Source organism: Tachyglossus aculeatus, chromosome 11 (genome assembly GCF_015852505.1).
Source record: "Tachyglossus aculeatus isolate mTacAcu1 chromosome 11, mTacAcu1.pri, whole genome shotgun sequence".
Classification (NCBI taxonomy): domain Eukaryota; kingdom Metazoa; phylum Chordata; class Mammalia; order Monotremata; family Tachyglossidae; genus Tachyglossus; species Tachyglossus aculeatus.
Window position 1 is genome coordinate 1,401,567 of NC_052076.1, and position 21,896 is coordinate 1,423,462.

A 21,896-nucleotide genomic window follows, 5' to 3' on the forward strand; every position below is an offset into this window, starting at 1 on the left:
ATCCGGTCGGGCTGGTGCTGAGAGAGGGGGTGAAGGCAGAGGGCGAGGGGCTCCGTTTGTCCTCTGCCCCTGCCTTGTCCCCGTCCCACCTGCCCCGCCCCGAGTCTCACTCCTGTCCTGCCCTGACCCCCACCAGAAGTTCTCCCTCTGCCCTCTAGACTGTGAGCCCATGGTGGGCAGGGATTGTCTCTCTTCTCTCTTTATTGCGGTATTGTACTTTCCAAAGGCTTAGTACAGTGCTCTGCACACAGTAAGCGCTTAATAAATACGATTGAATAAATGAACGCCCTATCCTTCCTCCAAGCGGAAGCTGGTTCCTGCCCGGCCCCCACTGGAGGCTTGCTCATCATCATCATCATCAATCGTATTTATTGAGCGCTTACTATGTGCAGAGCACTGTACTAAGTGCTTGGGAAGTACAAATTGGCAATATATAGAGACAGTCCCTACCCAACAGTGGGCTCACAGTCTAAAAGGGGGAGACAGAGAACAAAACCAAACATACTAACAAAATAAAATAAATAGAATAGATATGTACAAGTAAAATAAATAAATAAATAAATAGAGTAATAAATATGTACAAACATATATACATATATACAGGTGTTGTGGGGAAGGGAAGGAGGTAAGATGGGGGGATGGAGAGGGGGACGAGGGGGAGAGGAAGGAAGGGGCTCAGTCTGGGAAGGCCTCCTGGAGGAGGTGATATATATATGAACTCTCCCAGAAATATAAATTCATGTCCATCTACAATAGTAATATGCTAACAGAGGGTGTCTCAGAGGAATAGAAGAAACCAACGCTCCTGCCCTGCTCCTGCCCTGCCTCCTGTTCCTGCCCTGCTCCGAGTCGCCTCCACTTGCCAAGTGCCCTCCTCTCTCAGCTCCTGCTCTCAGGGCGGGATGGGCTCTCCCTATCAGCTCAGCGGGGCCCTGACCTTGGCTCTCAGATAGGCTGGCCGATAATGGGTACCCGTGGGCGTCGAGGAAATTCACACGCACAGAGAAGCCCTGGTCCCGGCCAGCTCCCGCCATGAGCTACCTCTGATTCAACCCCACTGGGCAGGGCTGGGCAGGGCAGGACAGGGCGGGACAAAGCTGGGCAGAGTCACCGAGGGCTGCTGCCGCCACTGTCGCACCAAATCTCTGGGTCCCGGCTTGGTTGTTCTCCCACTGTCCTGGGTCCCTTTGCCCAGGGCCAGGCTGCCCTGCCCGCTGGTTCACCTGCCGGCCGAGGGCCTTTCACTCCTGCCAATGTTCCCAAAAACTAGCCCAGCGCTCTGCCCAGAGTAGGCTCCTGGCCCAGCGCTCTGCACACAGTGATGATGATGGTTATTAAGCGCTCACTATGTGCCAAGCACTGTGCTAAACATTGGGGCAGATACAAGATAACCAGATCAGACGCAGTCTCTGGGCTCCATGGGGCTCACGGTCTAAGGAGGAGGGAAAACAGGTACTGAATCCCCATTTTTACAGACGACGAGACGGAGGCACAGAAAAGTTAAGTGACTTGCCCAAGGCCACGTAGCAGGCAGGCAGCGTGGCCTAGTGGAAAGAGCGTGAGCCTCCAAGTCAAAGGTTGTGGGTTCTAATCACAGCTCTGCCACTTTCCTGCTGTGTGACTTCAGGTAAGGCACTTCACTTCTCTAAGCCTCAGTTCCCTCATCTGAAAAATGGGGATTCAATACCTCTTCTCCTTCCTACTTGGACTGTGAGCCCCATGCCTGACCTGATTATCGTGTATCTACCCCAGTGCTTGACACACATAGTCAGGGCTTAACAAATACTACTCTTATCGTCATCGTTATTATGTGGCAGAGCCAGGATCAGAACTCAGAGCTCCTGACTCCCAGTCCAGTGACCTTCGCATTAGGTCACACTGCTTCTCACAGGCCACAGTAGGCGCCTAGCACAGTGCTCTGTTCACAGTAGTCATTCAGTCATTCAGTCATTCATTTATTCAATCTTATTTATTGAGCGCTTTACTTGGGAGAATACATAACAATAAACAGACACATTCCCTGCCCACAGGGCTTAGAGTCTAGATGGGGCGGGGCGGGGAGGGGTGGCAGACATAAATATAAATAAATAACAGACGTGGACATAAGGGCTGTGGGGCTGAGAGGGAGGAAAAACAAAGGGAGCAAGTCGGGTTGACGCAGAAGGGAGTGGGAGAAGAGGAAAAGGGGGCTTAGGCAGGGAAGGCTTCTTGGGGGAAATGTGCCTTCGGTCAGGCTTTGAAGGGTGGGGAGAGTCTCCTCAAATCAAATCTCCTCAGATTTGAGTGCTTTGCACATAGTAAGCGCTTAATAAATGCCACTATTATTATTATTTGAAGAGAGAGCGTGTTCCAGGCCAGAGACAGGACCTGGGGGAGAGGTCTGCAGCGAGATAGATGAGATCGAGGCACATTGAGAAGGCTAACAGTAGAGGAGTAAAGACTGCGGGGTGGGTTGTAGTAGGAGAGTAGCGAGGTGAAGTAGGAGGGGGCAAGGTGATTGAGTGCTTTTAAAGCCGATGGTGGGGGGGTTTTGTTTGATGCCGAGGTAGATGGGCAACCACCAGAGTTTCGTGAGGAGCGGAGAAACAGGGCCTGCGTTCTGCCTGCAGTAGACACCTAGTCCAATGTTCTGCCTACAGTAGGCAACCAGTTGAGCGCTCTGTCTGCAGTAGACACCCAGTCCAGTGCTCTGCCCAGGAGAGGTACCCAGCACAGCGCCCCACACATAATAATGATGATAGCATTTATTAAGTGCTTACTATGTGCAAAGCGCTGTTCTAAGCACTGGGGAGGTTTCATGGTGATCAGGTCGTCCCACATGGGGCTCACAGTCTTAATCCCCATTTTATTCATTCATTCATTCAATCATATTTATTGAGCACTTACTGTGTGCAGAGCACTGTACTAAGCACTTGGGAAGTACAAGTTGGCAACATATAGAGACGGTCCCTACCCAACAGCGGGCTCACAGTCTAGAAGGGGGATTTTACAGATGAGGGAACCGAGGCACGGAGAAGTTAAGTGACTTACCCAAAGACACACAGTTGGCAATTGGCAGAGCCGGGATTTGAACCCATGACCCCTGACTCCAAAGCCCGTGCTCCTTCTACTGAGCCACGCTGCTTCTGGGACCAGTATGGTACAAGCGGAGGTGATAGCGATAACGACGGGACATCAGCCTCTGCCTTCACTGTGTGTCCGCTCTCTTAACGTCTGTCCCGTGGTCCCTGTTTCTGGCCCCCACTCGACTGGCCCAGCAAGGCAGGGGTGCAAGGAACATCGCCATAAAGCTGGTGGACCGATGGCTGGTGGGGAGACGGACTCGTCCGCAGGGCTGCTGCTGGCCGTCTGGAGCTCTGGGTTTCCTCAGATTTGAGCCGGAGTGAAGACGACTCTTCTGCCTCCTCTCCCGCCAGCTCAGTCTCCCCCCTCCCATTTGCCTCACCTCTGCACCGCTCAACCCATAGTATTTAGTGAACATTTACTTTGTGCAGAGCATGGTACTAATGATGATGGTGGCATTTGTTAAGCGTTTGCATTGTGCCAGAAACTGTACCAAGCACTGGGGTGGATACAAGCAAATTGGGTTGGACACAGTCCCTGTCCCATATGGAGCTCACACTCTTCACTCTTCACTCTTTAGACTGTGAGCCGACTGTTGGGTAGGGACTGTCTCTATATGTTGCCAATTTGTACTTCCCAAGCGCTTAGTACAGTGCTCTGCACACAGTAAGCGCTCAATAAATACGATTGATGATGATGATCTCCATTTTACAGATGAGGTAAATGAGTCCCAGAGAAGTGAAGTGACTTGCCCAAGGTCACCCAGTAGACAAGCGGTAGAGTCAGGATTAGAACCCAAGTCCTTCTGATTCCCAGGTCCGTGCTGTATCCACGAAGTCACGCTGCTTCTCTACTGAGCTCTTGAGAAAGTACAACACAACAGTTTGTTCTGCTATGTGACCTTGGGCAAGTTTTTGCGTTGCTCTGTGCCTCAGTTTCTTCCTCTGTAAAATGAGGATTCAATCCCTATTCTCTCTCCCCCTCAGAACATGATCCGCCCCTCTGGGGGGACCAGGAAGACAGGGACCAAGCCCAACCTGATTGCATTCTACCTGCCCAAGCGCCTGGCACAGTGTTTGGCACATGGTAAGAACTTCACATTCACCCCCACCCCCCAAATTCTTTCATTTGAACAATATTTTTGGGGGAGTATAGGCGTGCGTGCGTGCGTGCGTGTGTGTGTGTGTGTGTGTGTGTGTGTCTTCAGTTTCAGAAGGGACAGTGGATAGCCATGTCGGACAGTGGCGCAGAAAGGAGGGCAGAACTGAACAGAGAATCAATCAATCATATTTATTGAGCGCTTACTGTGTGCAGAGCACTGTACTAATAATAATAATGGCATTTATTAAGCGCTTACTAAGTGCAAAGCACTGATCTAAGCGCGGGGGATGTTACAAGGTGATCAGGTTGTCCCACGGGGGGCTCACAGTCTTAATCCCCATTTGACAGCTGAGGTCACTGAGGCCCAGAGAAGTTAAGTGACTTTCCCAAAGTCACCCAGCTGACAATTGGCAGAGCTGGGATTCGAACCCATGACCTCTGACTCCAAAGCCCGTGCTCTTTCCACTAAGCCACGTACTAAGGCCACTAACCGATGATCCACTCCATATTGTGATCACTCAAAGGCGGAGCTGTGGTCGCCAGCCACTTCGAACACCTGCAGGGGAACCTCCAACTTATTATTACAGAAATAAGAAGTCTGGGTGGTCACTGATGAAGTCGCACTTGTACCATAGTTTGGGTTCTAAGCTCTGATGAAATAAACCCTACGAAAAATGATTTCTCTATTTACCAAAGTATCAGTTGAAATTCACTTTGGAGATCAGTTTAATTTACATATGTACACTACTCTCTCTCTCTCTGTCTGTCTCTCTCTGTCTCTGTAATTTTAAGCTTGATTGTCTCCAACTCTCTGGTTCTTGCTTTCTTCTAGAATTAGAAAATTCTCCTTGGCAGTGGTAATGGGGTTTTTTTGAGCACCTTCTGAATACAGTGCATTCTATGAAGCCCTTGTGAGCACTTATCTAACCAAAAAAAAAAAAATCCCTTAAAAGCATAGATTGTTTCATAGAGGACTGTTTTTTTCCAGTGGAAACTTAATATTTAACTTGAACTGATCTGTACTAAAGCGACAAATACTTAGGGTGAAAACTGAACAAATTTAGTTTTAGTTTCCAGTTACTCCACCGGGCAAGTATTTTCAGTGGACTGTAGGGCAGTAGTTTTTAAAGTGTAGTTTCCTACCAAAACAAATTATGGGGACTACCCATTTAAAGTAGGTTTCTGAATATTCAAGGTAGTGGGAAGGGGACTGCTCTGAATATCGCATGATAGTATTATTTAAGCACTTACTATGTTGCCAATCCCCGTACTAGGCACTGGCGTAAATTCAGAAGAATCAGGCTAGACACAATAATAATAATAATAATAATAATAATAATAATAATAATATTGGTATTTGTTAAGCGCTTACTATGTGCAAAGCACTGTTCTAAGCGCTGGGGTATGTACAAGGTAATCAGTTTGTCCCATGAGGGGCTCACAGTCTTCATCCCCGTTTTACAGATGAGGGAACTGAGGCCCAGAGAAGTGAAGTGACTTGCCCAACATCACACAGCTGACAAGCGGCGGAGCCGTGATTTGAACCCATGACCTCTGACTCCAAAGCCCGTGCTCTTTCCACTGAGCCATGCTGCTTCCCCAATCCCTCTCCCACAGGGGACTCACGGTTTTAAGGGAGAGGGAGAACAGGTATTGAACCCTACTATTTTATAGATGAGGAAACGGGCCCAGAAAAGTTAAGTGACGTGCAGAGAGAGACACAGAGCGGGTAAGTGGTAGAGCCGGGATTAGAACCCAGGTCCTCAGACTTCCAGGCTCGGGCTCTTTCCAGTACAGCTTTTCTACTGTGCCCTATGTTATGCTGCCCATCTTCAAGCATGTTCTTTGCATATGGTCTTGCATATAGCTTTAATTCTATTTGTTCTGACGATTTTGACACCTGCCTACATGTTTTGTTCTGTTGTCTGTCTCCCCCTTCATACTTTAATTCTATTTGTTCTGACGATTTTGACACCTGTCTACATGTTTTGTTCTGTTGTCTGTCTCCCCCTTCTAGCCTGTGAGCCCGTTGTTGGGTAGGGACCGTCTCTATATGTTGCCGACTTGTACTTCCCAAGCGCTTAGTACAGTGTTCTGCACACAGTAAGTGCTCAATAAATACAATTGAATGAATGAAAGCCCTACTGAGAGCTCACCTCCTCCAGGAGGCCTTCCCAGACTGAGCCCCCTCCTTCCTCTCCCCCTCTTCCCCCTCCCCATCCCCCTGCCTTACCTCCTTCCCCTCCCCACAGCACCTGTATATATGTATATATGTTTGTAGATATTTATTACTCTATTTTACTTGTACATATTTATTCCATTTATTTTATTTTGTTAATATGTTTTGTTTTGTTGTCTGTCTCCCCCTTCTAGACTGTGAGCCCGTTGTTGGGTAGGGACCGTCTCTATATGTCTAGCTCCACCCATTGTCAGCTGTGTGACTTTGGGCAAGTCACTTAACTTCTCCATGCCTCAGTTCCCTCATCTGTAAAATGGGGATGAAGACTGTGAGCCCCCGTGGGACAACCTGATCACCTCGTAACTTCCCCAGCGCTTAGAACAGTGCTTTGCACATAGTAAGCGCTTAATAAATGCCATCATTATTATTATTATATGTTGCCGACTTGTACTTCCCAAGCGCTTAGTCCAGGGCTCTGCACACAGTAAGCGCTCAATAAATACGATTGACTGAATTCACCACAGGATCCCCGCCCTGCAGGAGCTCCCACAAGCCAGATTGTGGGGGCTCAGGCACTCCTCCGATCCTGCCCCACCCCGTCTTGCTCCCCAAGCTCTCCTGACCCTTCAACCTGCAGAGCCCAGTCCACTCACCTGTTTGGGGCCCAGCCAGCCCAATCTCTCTCTCTCTCTCCCTCTCTCTTTGCAGGCTATCTCTGGAGGGCCATCAGGCCTATCAGGACATCAGCCCCATCTTATCTGCAGCCTGATTGAAATTCTCAACAGCAGCACCATAAAAACACTCCAGTCTTTGTAGTTCTCTCTCTCTCCAGCTCTGCCAGAGGTTGGGGGAGGAAGGAGGCTTGGCCTCCCTCGTGGCTAGCACCAAGGAAGCCCCCCTTTCCTCAGGACCTTGGGGGTCATAGCCAGCTACTCACCATGAGACCAAGCTGAAGGAGAGACAGTGAGGGCCGAGGCACCACTCTGGGGCCAGGAAGGGGGTTCCCTGGGTTTAGGGTTGGCACTGGGCCCCTTAGATGCCCCCCATCATCAGTAGGAAGGACAAGAACCCCTATCATCAATACCATGTCCTGAGCACATATTGTGTGCAGAACACTGTACTAGAGTTAGTAATAATAATAATAATAATGATGATGGCATTTATTGAGCGCTTACTATACGCAAAGCACTGTTCTAAGTGCTGGGGAGGTTACAAGGTGATAAGGTTGTAGGGTGGCTCGCAGTCAACTCCCATCTGACAGTCTTACTCTCCATTTTACTGAGGCACAGAGAAGTTAAGTGACTCGCCCAAAGTCACACAGCTGATAATTGCCAGAGATGGGATTTGAACCCACGATCTCTGACTCCAAAGCCCGTGCTCTTTCCACTGAGCCACGCTGCTTCTCTGGTTAGTAGAGATGATCCCTGCCCTTTAGGAGCTTCCAGTCTACTGTGTGCCAAGTGCTACACTGAGCACTTGGTAGAATACAATAATTAGTAAGCATGATCCCTATTCCTGTCCCACCGTCGACCCCCGGCCCACGTCATCCCCCTGGCCTGGAATGCCCTCCCTCCGCACATCCGTCAAGCTAGCTCTCTTCTTCCCTTCAAGGCCCTACTGAGAGCTCACCTCCTCCAGGAGGCCTTCCCAGACTGAGCTCCCTCCTTCCTCTCCCCTTCCTCCCCCTCTCCACCCCCCCGCCTTACCTCCTTCCCCTCCCCACAGCACCTGTATATATATACATATGCTTGTATGTATTTATTACTCTATTTTATTTGTACATATTTATTCTATTTATTTTGTTAATAGTTTTGTTTTGTTCTCTGTCTCCCCCTTCTAGACTGTGAGCCCACTGTTGGGCAGGGACCGTCTCTATATGTTGCCAACTTGTACTTCCCAAGCGCTTAGTACAGTGCTCTGCACACAGTAAGCGCTCAATAAATACGATTGAATGAATGAATAAATAGTAATAGTGATAATGATGCTATCTAATAGTAATAGTTATTATTATTATGGTACTGGATAAGCACTTACTACGTGCCAAACACTGTCCTAAGCGCCAGGGTAGATACAAGTTAAGCAGGTTGGACGCAGTCCCTGTCCCACATGGAGCTCACACTCTTAATCCCCCGATGAGGTAACTGAGGCCCAGAGAAGTTCCCATCACTTTGCCCCCTCCTACCTCACCTCGCTTCTCTCCTTCTACAACCCAGCCAGCATAGTTTGCTTCACTAGAGCTAACCTTCTCACTGTGCCTCCATCTCACCTGTCTCGCCAGCGACCCTTGGCTCACGTCCTGCCTCTGGCCTGGAATATCCTCCCTCCTCTAATCCGACTGACAACCACTCTCCCCCGCTTCAAAGCCTTATTGAAGGGACATCTCCTCCGAGTGGGCTTCCCAGGCTAAGCCCTACTTTTCCTCATCTCCCACTCCCTTCTGTACTGCCCTGACTTGCTCCCTTGGCTCTCCCCCTCTCCCAGCCCCACAGCACTTATGGATCTATCTGTCGTTTTATTTATTTGTATTGATGCCTGTCTCTCCACCACCTCTCAATCTCTTAACACTGTGAGCTCACTGTGGGCAGGGAATCTCACTGTTTATTGTTGCAATTGTACTTTCCCAAGCGCTTAGTACAGTGTTCTGCACCCAGTAAGCATTTCATAAATATGATCGACTAAATGAATGAATGACCCACACTCTATCCATTACGCCACACTGCTTCTCTATTAAGCGTTTACTTACTGAATACAAAGTACTGTTTTAAGTGCTGGGGTAGACACAAGGTTATCAAGCCGGACACAGTCCTTGTCCTGCATAAGGCTCAGAATCTAGTAGGAGGGAGTAGGATTTAGTCCCATTTCACAGATGAGGAAACTGAGGCATCGAGAAGTTGTGACTTGCCCAAGTTAGCACAACTGACAGGTGGCAGAGCCGAGAATGTGAGCCCGCTGTTGGGTAGGGACTGTCTCTATATGTTGCCAACTTGTACTTCCCAAGCGCTTAGTACAGTGCTCTGTACACAGTAAGTGCTCAGTAAATATGATTGAATGAATGAATGACTCCCGAGCCGGGCTCTTTCCGCTACACCATGCCTCTCCTCAAGCTGCCCTCAAGAAGCTTATGATCGATCCCCAACCCCTCCACCTTGCCCCCCTCCACCCCGGCATCTCCGCTGTCAGCCCCCAGTTCTCCTGCTGCTTTGGCTGCAGCCCCTCTCCTAGGTCATCAATCGTATTTATTGAGCGCTTACTGTGTGCAGAGCACTGTACTAAGCGCTTCGGAAGTACAAATTGGCAACATATAGTGACAGTCCCTACCCAACAGTGGGCTCACAGTCTAAAAGATCTAGGTCTGCTGTCATCTCTATGTGTATATATGTTTGTACATATTTATTACTCTATTTATTTATTTATTTATTTTACTTGTACATATCTATTCTATTTACTTTATTTTGTTAGTATGTTTGGTTTTGTTCTCTGTCTCCCCCTTTCAGACTGTGAGCCCACTGTTGGGTAGGGACTGTCTCTATATGTTGCCAACTTGGACTTCCCAAGCACTTAATACAGTGCTCTGCACACAGTAAGCGCTCAATAAATACGATTGATTGATTGATTGATTGATCTCTGGGCACCCCGGCTCCCCAGGCCCCTCCCCTCTCCACCATCTGCCACTCCTGGCCTCGCTGTTTCACGGCCAGAACCCCCAACTCAGGCCCAGGACCACTAATTCAGCTCTGGACACCAGCGGTCACTTGCTGCCGCCGCCCTCGACCACACACACCAGAGGTCCGGGGTCTCCCGCAGCCTCCGTGGGCCAGAAACTGCGAGATGTCCAGACCCAATGACTCCTGGAGAACTGTAATCAATCAATCAAACAATCGTATTTATTGAGCACTTACTGTGTGCAGAGCACTGTACTAAGCGCTTGGGAAGTACAAGTTGGCAACATATAGAGACAGTCCCTACCCAACAGTGGGCTCACAGTCTAAAAGTCTCAACTGTAAGCTCCTGAAGGGCAGAGGCCTTGTCTGTTGGGCTCAACCAAGCATAGAGTACAATGCTCTGGTCTGCTCCGTCAATGCACTGTACTAAAAGTCGGGGAGGGCTCGACAAAGCCCACCGCTTGCTTGTCTGCAGTATTTCTAGTAAGTCAATCTCCAAGAGTAGACTGTAAGCTCCTTGCAAGTCAGGAATGCCCCGTTTGCTTGGGTTGATGTCTCTCAGGCACCCAGTAAAGTGCTCTGCACACATCTGGTAGGTGCAAATCGAAATCGAATCAGCCTTTGGCTCTACCCCCTCCCCTCCAAGACAGACCCTGCCCTACACCCCCTCCCCTCTTCCACGGGCCACCAAACGTCAAAGGGAAGGGAGGGGACAGCTGCTGTTTCATCCATGATTCATCCATTTCCTGTAAGGCCCGTCCCTTAGGCCAAAATGCATCTCAAGGCTCACCTCCCCCAGGAAGCTCCCAGGGATTGAGTCACTCCACAAACCTGGTGGGCTGGCCCCCACGGTCGTCTGCTAACGCCCCCGCAACACACACACAGAGGCAGCCAGGGCATCTACCTCCTGGAGGGGCTCTGAGACCCCCCCCACCCCCGGCTTCCCCCGGGGCAGATCCTCTGACCTGTCAGAGCGCAACCAATCAATCCTATTTTTGAGTGCTTACTACGAGGAGAGCACTGTATTAAGCACTTGGGAGAGTACAATACAACAGAGCTGGTAGACTCATTCCCTGCCCACAACCAGTTTGCAGTGCCCCTTTTAGACTGTGAGCCCACTGTTGGGTAGGGACTGTCTCTCTATGTTGCCAACTTGTACTTCCCAAGCGCTTAGTACAGTGCTCTGCACACAGTAAGCGCTCAGTAAATACGATTGATGATGATGATGATAGAAGGACACTAGAAGGGCCTAACAGTTGCACTGGTGACAGTGGCAACTGAGCATGCTCCCTGGGTGCTCAGCAGAGTGGCTCAGTGGAAAGAGCCTGGGCTTTGGAGTCCGAGGTCACGGGTTCAAATCCCTGCTCCGCCAATTGTCAGCTGTGTGACTTTGGGCAAGTCACTTAACTATGCTTCAGTTACCTCGCCTGTAAAATGGGGATTAAGACTGTGAGCCCCCCGTGGGACAACCTGATCACCTTGGAACCTCCCCAGCGCTTAGAACAGTGCTCCACACATAGTTAGCACTAATAAATGCCTTTATTATTATAAGCACAGCTCTAAGCGCCAGGGAATATGCAACAGAACCAATGGGACGCGTCCCAAATAGGGCTTAGGGTCTAAGAGGAAAAGCTGTGATCCAATCCCCGGTCCACAGGTGGGGAAGCTGGGGCTCAGAGAAGGTAAGTGACTTACCCAAGGTCACCCAACAGGCCAGGGGCGGAGCAGGGACCAGAACCCAAGTTCAGGCTCCCCAAGCTACACTCTCTCCTCAGGCACAGACGCTGTTCCTTGGCCTCCAGCTACAGGGCCTGCCCCAGCCCCTGCCTTCCCCTAAAGCCCGGCCTCACTACCTCAGTCCAGCCCAACCAGATGGAGGGCTGACCTCTGCTTAGGCAGGGGTGATGTGTTCGTGGAGGAAGGATCCCTTTAGCCAGTTCCTGAGGGAAGTAATCACAACCCCTCTCCTTCTCCGCCCCCCAGGGAAGTGCAGAGCAGGTGCTTGGTGTGCTGGTGGGGCCAGGTCGGGGGGAGAAATGGAGGGAGAGGCACAGGTTGGGGGCTGGACCCTGAGCTAAGGGCCCCATCTCCCCTCCCTTCTCTCCAGCCATTGCAGGACCCCAGTCGCCCTCTCCCCTCCCCCACGGCCCTTGACCTGCTGCCACCCCTAGCCCTGGGCCAACTCCTCCTCACTTTATGGCCCGCCTGGCCTTGGATAGCGGCCCTGTGAGATAACTCTTCCAGGAAAGGGCTTGGGGCAGCACTTCTGCCAGCGTGGTAGCAACCCTCGGCCAAGGTCATCTCCGAGGCAGCTGCCACCCTAAATGGTCACTGGCCCACCTGCTGGCCTCCCCTCTGGTCCTTCTAGACTGTGAGCCCACTGTTGGGTAGGGACCGTCTCTATATGTTGCCAACTTGTACTTCCCAAGCGCTTAGTACAGTGCTCTGCACACAGTAAGCGCTCAAGAAACACGATTGATTGATTGGTCCTCCGTCCCGCAGGCAGAGGAAGGAGGGAAGGAGCTGCAGTCCCGTCCTTTCCACCCAGCGGTCCAGTTCCCCCTCTAGACTATAAAGCTCATTACGGGTAGGAACCACGTCTATTAATTCGGCTATACCGCATTCTCCCAGTTAGTACTGTGCTGTACTGTACTTGGGGGCTTGCCATATAATAATTACTGTATTTGCTAAACTGCATTCTCCCAAGCAGTTAGTACGGTGCTGTACTTGGGGGCTTGCCATATAATAATTATAGTATTTGTTAAATGCTTACTATACGCCAGCTACTGTACGAAGCGCTGGGGTGGATACAAGCAAATAGGGTTGAGAAGTGAAATGACTTGCTCAAGGCCATAGAGCAGATGATGGCAGAGCCAGGACTAGATCCCTTGACCTTGTGGCTCCCAGGCCTGTGCTCTAACCATTACACCACGCTGCTTCCCACCTGGACAACTGCATCAGCCTCCTCGCTGACATCCTTACCCCCGGCTGCACTCTTCAAACCCCTCCTTAGGTTGTCCATCCAACTCATCAAGCAGAACCTCCTCAACATGAACCCCCTCCCTCCCACCATACCCCAGCTTGCAACCTTCCTCCTTTACTCTAACTTTATTGGGCAATTTTCCCAGCCCTCTCCCCACTTCACGACCAGCCAACCACCACTCCTCCCATCTTCGAAAACCTTTTGCAATTCCACTTACACCGAGAGGCCTCCCGTCTTCTTCCACCCAGGAAATCTCCCAGTTACTGAGCATTAACGGAAACATATAGCTGAGGAGGTTACAAGATGATCGGTCGCCCCACAGGGGGCTCACAGTCTTAATCCCCATTTTACAGACAAGGTAACTGAGGCCCAGTGAAGTGACTTGCCCAAAGTCACCCAGCTGACAATCGGTGGAGCCAGGATTTGAACTCCTGATCTCTGACTCCAGAGCCTGGGCTCTTTCCATTGAGCCACTAATCCCGCTTCCCCCATGTGTCGGCTGTGTGAACTTGGGCAAGCCACTTCTCTGAGCCTCAGTTCCCTCATCTAGGCTGTGAGCCCACTGTTGGGTAGGGACCATCTCTATATGTTGCCAACTTGGACTTCCCAAGCACTTAGTCCAGTGCTCTGCACACAGTAAGTGCTCAATACGATTGAATGAGTGAATGAATGAATCTGTCAAATGGGGATCAGGATTGTGAGCCCCCTCCTTCCTCTCCCCCTCCTTATCTCCTTCCCCTCCCCACAGCACCCATATATGTTTATACAGATTTATTACTCTATTTATTTTACTTGTATTTACTATTCTAGACTGTGAGCCTGCTGTTGTGTAGGGACCGTCTCTATATGTTGCCAACTTGTACTTCCCAAGCGCTTAGTACAGTGCTCTGCATACGGTAAGCGCTCAATAAATACGCTTGAATGAATGAATCTGTCAAATGGGGATTAGGACTGTGAGCCCCCTCCCCACAGCACCTGTACATGTTTGTACAGATTTATTACTCTCTATTTTACTTGTACATATTTACTATTCTAGACTGAGCCCGCTGTTGGGTAGGTGCCGTCTCTGTTGCCAACTTGTACTTCCCAACTGCTTAGTACAGTGCTCTGCACACGGTAAGCGCTCAATAAATACGCTTGAATGAATGACTGAATCTGTCAAATGGAGATTAGGACTGTGAGCCCCCTCCTTCCTCTCCCCACAGCACCCGTATATATGTTTGTACAGATTTATTACTCTATTTTACTTGTACATACTTACTATTCGAGACTGTGAGCCCGCTGTTGGGTAGGGACCGTCTCTGTATGTTGCCAACTTGGACTTCCCAGGCGCTTAGTACAGTGCTGTGCACACAGTAAGCGCTCAATAAATACAATTGAATGAATGAATACAGCTCTCGCCCTCAAGTTAAATCCGCATTTATTCGCCTACGCACCTTCCATTTCCTTTTTCCCCCAACCCGTAAATGATTTTGCACCCGTGCCCCTGAGAGGGTAAACTCCTTGCGGGCAGGACCTGGACCTGGCAGCTCCTTGGCCTTCTCCTCGTGCTCAGCCTTGCACTCCATACAGAGGGGCGCCCATTTGATGCCGGTGACCGCTCAGTCGAGCAGCCCAAGGAGATGAGAGTCGGGGAGCCCGAGAGTAGCCAGAGATGGGGGTATGGATGCTACATAGAGAATTTCTCCTTGCGACCCCGGTACCCCCTAAACTGAGGGGAGCAGAGATTGAAGCAGGGCTGACAGCTGGACCGCCCTCCCCCACTTCCCTGAGGAGGCCCAACTGGCGGGTCCCGGGCACCCGCTTCTGCCACCAGCCAAGGAGCTCGGGATGGAGCCAGCTGGGGACAGGGCACTTTCGCCGCTCTCAGAGTGTGGCTCATTGGAAAAAGCCCGGGCTTTGGAGTCAGAGGTCATGGGTTCGGGTCCCGACTCAGCCGCATGTCCACTGTGTGACCTTGGGCAAGTCACTTAACTTCTCTGAGCCTCAGTTCCCTCATCTGTAAAATGGGGATTAAGACTGAGCCCCACTTGATCACCTGGTATCCCCCCAGCGCTTAGAACAGTGCTCTGCACATAGTAAGCGCCTAACAAATGCCATCATTATTACTGGTCGGCGGGCCCGTTTCCTGCCTCCAGCCCGCTCACCCCGAGTCCAGGTTCCCGGGGCAGCATCAGGGCGGGCCAGGGTGCCATAGCTACAGGAATGCACGGACGGCCAGAATGGGCCAGCCCGAGGGGAAGGGGGTGGGTTAGGTAGTCCAGGGCAGCCCCCGCCCCAGGCCGCGGGCACACCGGAGGGGGTCAGCCTTGGCTGGCCGAGCCTTCCTGGGCAGCAGGCTGTGTGAAGACCGGCTGCTGCCAGCATCCTGGCGGGCGAGCGAGCCAGGCCCAGCTTGGCGATGCTCTCTGAAGTGGCGGTGGCGGCGGTGGCAGCAGCAGGCCCTGTTCCACAGTGCCCCGGGGAGGGTCGGCGCCCGGCGTCCCTCTGCCCGCCCCTGGTCTGGCCCGGGTTCCGGTGACAGTCCTCCCGGCCGGGCCAGTGGGCCTGGGGGCTCAGGAAGGTTTGGCTGCGGAGGATTTCTTTCCGGTATACTTGAAGGTGCGGAGAGGGTTCTTGGGCCTGTGAGTCTTTGAAAGCGAGCGAAAGGGTCAAGGCTGGAATCATCAATCGTATTTATTAAGCGCTTACTGTGTGCAGAGCACTGTACTAAGCGCTTGGGAAGTACAAATTGGCAACATATAGAGACAGTCCCTACCCAACAGAGAGCTCACAGTCTAAAAGGGGGAGACAGAGAACAAAACCAAACATACTAACAAAATAAAATAAATAGAATGGATATGTACAAGTAAAATAGAGTAATAAATATGTACAAAAATATATACATATATACAGGGAATGTGATGGACTGGAGACCCCCAGGGCAAAGCCCTCCTCTCCCAGCCACCCCCACCCACTAAGGAATCGATCAGAAACAGAAATCCCTCCCTCTTCTCCCTGGACATCAATCAGGGTGGTCGCCCCACGTCACGGCTCCCCCGCCCCCGGCCCCGCACCACGTACCTTGGAGCCCTTCTGGGAGGGCACGGGCCTCTTGCGTTTCCGCTTGCCGTGGGGGCGGGCGATGCCACGCAATGTCGGGGGGACTGGAGAAGGGGGAGAGGACTTGTCAGCACCCCCTCCAAGACCCTGGCACAGGTCGCGTCCCTCTCCGGCCTCACCTCCGACCCCCAGCCCCCCAAGCCCCGGCCCGGCCCTCACTCAGGTAGTCGGGGACATGGCTGAGGTGCGGCTTCACCACAGCTGGGTGCAGGGGCTGATCGTGGCGCAGAAGCTGCAGGTCCCGTGGGTTGTCTTCAAAGTACGTCTGTGGGGATGGAGAAAGGAGCGGCCGTGACGGCCCGGCCTCCCCACCCACCACCACCCAACCCAGCTCTGGGCTGGGAGCCCTGGAGCAGTGGGGGCTGCCGTGGCCGAAGAAGGGAGTTGGGAAGATGAGGACGAGGACTCTGACCTTGAGTTTCTCTGAGTGGAGCAGCTCCTCTTTGATCTCCTTCAACCGAGCTTCACGGATGGCCTGCTTCGTCACGGAACGCATGGCGTCCTGTAGGCCCAAAGGTGGGGACGGGTCAGGGACGGGCAAGGACGGTGCCCAGCCGCGCGGCGACTCCCCAGGCTCCCCCCCGCAGTCAGGGCCCGGCCCGGTTCCGGCACCCCTCCCTCACCCGGCAGCGGTAGCGGAATCCCTCGATCTCCTCCATGCGGAACTGGTAGTTTTGCAGGATGGGCTCCGCGCTCTCTTTATGGGGAGAAGTAGCAGGGGTCATCACACGAGGCCCACAGGTCCCTTGGGGTAAGGGCAGCGCCTCGACCACGGCCAGACCACTACCCCCGGACACCTCGCCCAACCCCAAAGCCTCCCTCCTGCCACGGCAACTCCAGTCCGTCGCCCCGATCCCCACCGCCTCCCCAGCTTGGGACCCAGCGGCGACGGCTCTGCCACGTGCCCCTGGCGCACACACCTCCGCCGAGAGCCTCCACGATCCGTGCCAGCTGCGGGCGCTCTGCTGGCAGCACGAAGGTCAAGGTGGTGCCCGGGTTCCCGGCGCGTGCCGTCCTGTGGGAGGAAGACAGGTTCTGTCCGCCCAGGGGGTCACACCCTCTCCTCCCGTGTTCCCTCGCTCCCCAGCTCGGCACCCCCGTACCTGCCCGCTCGGTGCACGTAGGCCTCGGGGGAGGGCGGCAGGTCGAAGTTGAGCACGGCCGCCACATTGTGGAAGTCGATGCCGCGGGCCACCCCCGCCTCCGGGTCCGCAGCCCTGGGAGGAGGCGGGAGAGAGGCCAGGGCCCCGTCAATCCAGCCCCGCAAAAAGTCCATCTGCAGCCAGCCCCTGCTGCCCTCCAGCCCACACTCACGAGGGTCCCAGGCCAAGTGGGAGGAAGGGGGGGGGTGGTCCTCACCTTTCTCCTCTGGGGGCTCGCTCGCGGCGAATCGCCCCATCTGTCGCAATGATGCAATCGTAGAACCCCTGGTTGAACTGGGAGATGATGTGGCACCTGGCGGCGGGAGCCCAGGATCAGCACACGCGCCCCTCTCCAATGCGGCCCCCGCCCCTCCCCTGGCCCTCCCCGGCACCCCCGGCCGCAGACCTAGACCGCAGAGGCAGTTCGCCGTTGAGCACGCAGGCAGGGATGCTGAACTGCTCAAGGAAAAGGCGGAGGCGGTAGCCCCGTTCCACGGTGTTGACGAACAGCAGCGACTTCCCCCGCAGCAGCGTCAGTTTAAGCAGAGCGTACAGCAGAAGAAACTTGTCCTCCTCCGCCTCGCAGAGCACCTGGAACTGCTGCAAACGCTCTGGGCCTGGCAGCTGCGACTCCTGCAGCTTCAGCGTCACCTGGAAGGGGTTCGGGGAAGGGGCCGGCTCAGCGGGGGTCACCACCGGGACGGCCGCCCTCCCTCGCTCCCACCGAACACCCCCGTCCGGTCGGCAGCTCACCGGGTTGTGCAGGACCAGCTCCTTGAGGGCCTGCACGTCCTCATTGAAGGTGGCCGACATGAGGAAGGCTTGGTAGATTCGTGGCAGGTGGCTGTCGGGGAATGAGCCCAGTGAGCCCCTGTGGAACCCCAGACCGCGTGCCCACCCGTGGAACCCGAGACAACGGGCGACCCGAAGATACGGCGCAGATGCAACGGACGAGGCCGACCCACGGGACCACCCCCTGAGAGTGGCGGCCAGAGGGTGAGGGAGAAAGCGGTCCTGCCCTCACCAGAGCAGACTCTTGAGTTCCTCCTCAAAGCCGAAGGAGAAGAGCAGGTCGGCCTCGTCCATCACCAGCAGCTCCAGGGAGTCCCGCAGGTGCAGGCCACCCTGCTGTAGGTGGCTGTGCACCCGCGACGGGGTCCCCACCACCACGTCCGGCTTCTCCATCAGCAGGGCCCTGGGGAAGGGACGGGGCGGGCCGGGCATGGGTGGGGATGGACCTGGCTCCATCCTTCCCTCCGTCTCCCTCTCCCGCGGTCCCGGCACCTACTTCTGGGCCGCGGAGTCCTCGGCGGCGGACACGTCGACCACCCGCACGTCGCGGGCACAGTAGGCCGCCAGCTGCCGGATCATGGTCTGGGCCTGCCGGGCCAGCTCCTTGGTGGGCACCAGCACGAGTCCCCGCACCGCCTGCTCCACCACGGGGCCCGTCTGTGGAACCCGGCCGGGGTCAGGTGGGGGGCCTCGCTCCGGGCCGCCAACACACCCTCCCCCACGCTGCTGACCCCCTTCATTCATTCATTCAATCGTATTTACTGAGCACTTACTGCGTGCAGAGCACTGTACTAAGCGCTTAGGAAGTACAAGCTGGCAACATATAGAGACGGTCCCCACCCAACAGTGGGCTCACAGTCTAAAAGACTGTGACCCCTGGCCCTGCCCCCCCACCTCTTTCCGGTGCAGTAGGTGCTGGAGCAGGGGCACGGCATAGGCCGCCGTCTTCCCGGAGCCGGTGCGGGCCCGGGCCAGCAGGTCCTTGCCCTCCAGGGCCAGTGGGATGGCCTTCTCCTGGATCAGCGTGGGCCGGGACCAGCCCAGCTCCGTGATGGCCTGCGGGGCGAGAAAACAGTAAGGACGGTATCTGGTGAACGCTTACTATGTGCCGAGCGCCTATCCAAGCGCCGCGCGGATACGAGCTAAAGAAGTTGGACACGGTCCCCATCCGATGCCGGGCTCACGTTCTCAATCTCCATTTCACAGATGAGGTAACAGAGGCGCAGAGAAGTGACTTGCCCAAGGTCACACGGCAGGCAAGTGGCGGGGGCGGGATTAGAACCCACGTCCTCTGTCTCCCAAGCTAGTGCTCTTGCCACCAGGCCGAGCTGCTTCAGGGGGTCGGGGCGAAGTTCATTCATTCATTCAACCGTATTTATTGAGCGCTTACTGTGTGCACAGAGCTGTACTAAGCGCTTGGAAAATACAAGTTCAAGTATAGAAAAGCAGTGTGGCTCAGTGGAAAGAGCCCGGGCTTTGGAGTCAGAGGTCATGGGTTCAAATCTCAGCTCCACCAATTGTCAGCTGTGTGACTTCGGGCAAGTCACTTCACTTCTCTGTGCCTCAGTTACCTCATCTGTAAAATAGGGATTATGACTGTGAGCCCCCCATAGGACAACCCGATCACCCTGTAACCTCCCCAATGCTTAGAACAGTGCTATGCACATACTAAACGCTTAATAAATGCCATTATTATTATTATTATGGGTTCAAATCCCAGCTCCGCCAACTGTCAGCTCTGTGACTTCGGGCAAGTCACTTCACTTCTCTGGGCCTCAGTTCCCTCATCTGTAAAATGAGGATGAAGACTGTGTGCCCCACGTGGGACAACCCAATCACCTTGTAACCTCCCCAGTGCTTAGAACACTGCTGTGCACACAGTAAGCGCTTAATAAATGCCAACATTATTATTATGGGTTCAAATCCCAGCTCCGCCAATTGTCAGCTGTGTGACTTCGGGCAAGTCACTTCACTTCTCTGTGCCTCAGTTACCTCATCTGTAAAATAGGGATTATGACTGTGAGCCCCCCGTGGGACAACCCGATCACCTTGTAACCTCCCCAGTGCTTAGAACAGTGCTGTGCACCTAATAAGCGCTTAATAAATGCCTTCATTATTATTATGGGTTCAAATCCCAACTCCGCCAACTGTCAGCTGTGTGACTTCGGGCAAGTCACTTCACTTCTCTGGGCCTCAGTCACCTCATCTGTAAAATGAGGATGAAGACTGTGAGCCCCCAGTGGGACAACCCGATCACCTGGTAACCTCCCCAGTGCTTAAAACAGTGCTTTGCACATAGTAAGCGCTTAATAAATGTCATTATTATTATTATTATGGGTTCAAATCCCAGCTCCGCCAATTGTCAGCTGTGTGACTTCGGGCAAGTCACTTCACTTCTCTGGGCCTCAGTCACCTCATCTGTAAAATGAGGATGAAGGCTGTGAGCCCCACGTGGGACAACCCGATCACCTTGTAACCTCCCCAGGGCTTAGAACAGTGCTGTGCACATAGTAAGCGCTTAATAAATGCCATTATTATTATTATTACAAGTTGGCAACATATAGAGACGGTCCCTACCCAACAGCCCACCCCCATCCAGCGCTTAGTACAGTGCTCTGCACACAGTAAGCGCTCAATAAATACGATTGATTGATTGATTGGTCCGGACCTGGAGGAGCCGCGGGTCCAAGCCCATGTGCTCGAAGCCGAGCGCTTCGTCCTCCATGCTGCTGCGAAGCGGCTGTGCGCAGGCGCGAGCCGGGAGGGCGGGAAGGGCGGGGCGGAGCCCAGGGCGCCCCCCGATTGGCTGGGACCGGTTGCGTCGTGGCCCCTGATTGGAGGACGGCTCCGCGCGGACGTAGGCCGTAAGGACGTGATGACGTCACCGCGTCGGGCCCGGAGGAGGGCAGAGACGAAGGCGCTCGGCCGCCATGACACCCTCTGAGGGCGGTGCTCCCGAGTTGTAGTTCTCCCGTGTGGCCAACGTCACGGTTCACGAAAATTATTATTATTATTTACTTATTATATATTATTTATAATAATAATAATAATAATGGCATTTATTAATCGCTTACTGTGTGTTATCGACGAGTAGGGTGCAAAATAGGTTAACTCGGTGTAAATCGGCCGCAGGTTCTTGTACCCAGGGTGGTGACTTAGATAGGAAAAATGAGTTCAGATAGAGCAGTATGGAGTTACAGCAACATGGGAGTGGGGCATTTGGAAATTTCAGGAATTCAATTGGAACCGACTCCTACGGCCTTGTGCGAGATGTTATTTGCCCTATGGCCTTGCATAGATAGGTCTGTAAATTCTCGTTAATAGGTAAATTCTCGTTAATAGGGATGTAAATTCTCGTTATCTTCGGATGGGTGTTCCTTGATGGCCTTGAAGGCATCTGTTACAGACTTGTTCTCTCGGCCTGCATAAATGGAGGGTTACTGTCAGCATACACAAGATGGAGTCAGTCATGTCAAGTCCGCTAGTGGACAACACTATGTACAAAGCACTGTTCTAAGCGCTGGGGAGGCTACAAGGCGATCAGGTTGTCCCACGGGGGGCCCACAGTCTTAACCCCCATTTTACGGATGAGGTAACTAAGGCCCAGAGAAGTTAAGTGACTTGCCCAAAGTCATACAGCTGACAACTGGTGGAGCTGGGATTTGAACACCTGACCTCTGACTCCAAAGCCCGTGCTCTTTCATTCGTTCAATCGCATTTATTGAGCGCTTACTGTGTGCAGAGCACTGTACTAAGTGCTTGGGAAGTACATGTTGGCAACATATAGAGACGGTCCCTACCCAACAGCGGGCTCACAGTCTAGAAGGGGGAGACAGACAACAAAACAAAACATATTAACAAAATAAAATAAA

The 21,896-nt window shown here is 53.1% G+C and overlaps 1 protein-coding gene across 1 annotated transcript; it reads right to left on the minus strand.

Moving 5' to 3' along the window:
* Positions 1 to 15,413: 15,413 nt before the first annotated feature.
* On the minus strand, positions 15,414 to 20,753 carry DDX56 (DEAD-box helicase 56). Its single transcript, XM_038754051.1, has 14 exons — positions 20,693 to 20,753; positions 18,919 to 19,080; positions 18,521 to 18,681; positions 18,257 to 18,427; positions 17,986 to 18,076; positions 17,639 to 17,883; positions 17,450 to 17,545; positions 17,194 to 17,307; positions 17,011 to 17,105; positions 16,714 to 16,787; positions 16,503 to 16,592; positions 16,250 to 16,355; positions 16,052 to 16,134; positions 15,414 to 15,618 (listed from the first exon to the last, which is right to left on the minus strand). Exons 1-14 carry the CDS (start codon positions 20,747 to 20,749, stop codon positions 15,544 to 15,546), a joined length of 1,620 nt encoding a protein of 539 aa, XP_038609979.1. The 5' UTR covers positions 20,750 to 20,753; the 3' UTR covers positions 15,414 to 15,543.
* Between the last annotated feature and the right edge of the window lie 1,143 nt (positions 20,754 to 21,896).

Bases quoted from the DNA above. Each gene is read 5' to 3' on its own strand.
- DDX56 (XM_038754051.1), bottom strand. From the start codon at position 20,749: ATGGAGGACGAAGCGCTCGGCTTCGAGCACATGGGCTTGGACCCGCGG. The intron at 18,077-18,256 runs GTGAGGGCAGGA...ATTCCCCGACAG, and splicing joins GAACTCAAGAGTCTGCTCTG to CCACCTGCCACGAATCTACC. The intron at 17,106-17,193 runs GTACGGGGGTGC...TTCCTCCCACAG, and splicing joins TACGTGCACCGAGCGGGCAG to GACGGCACGCGCCGGGAACC.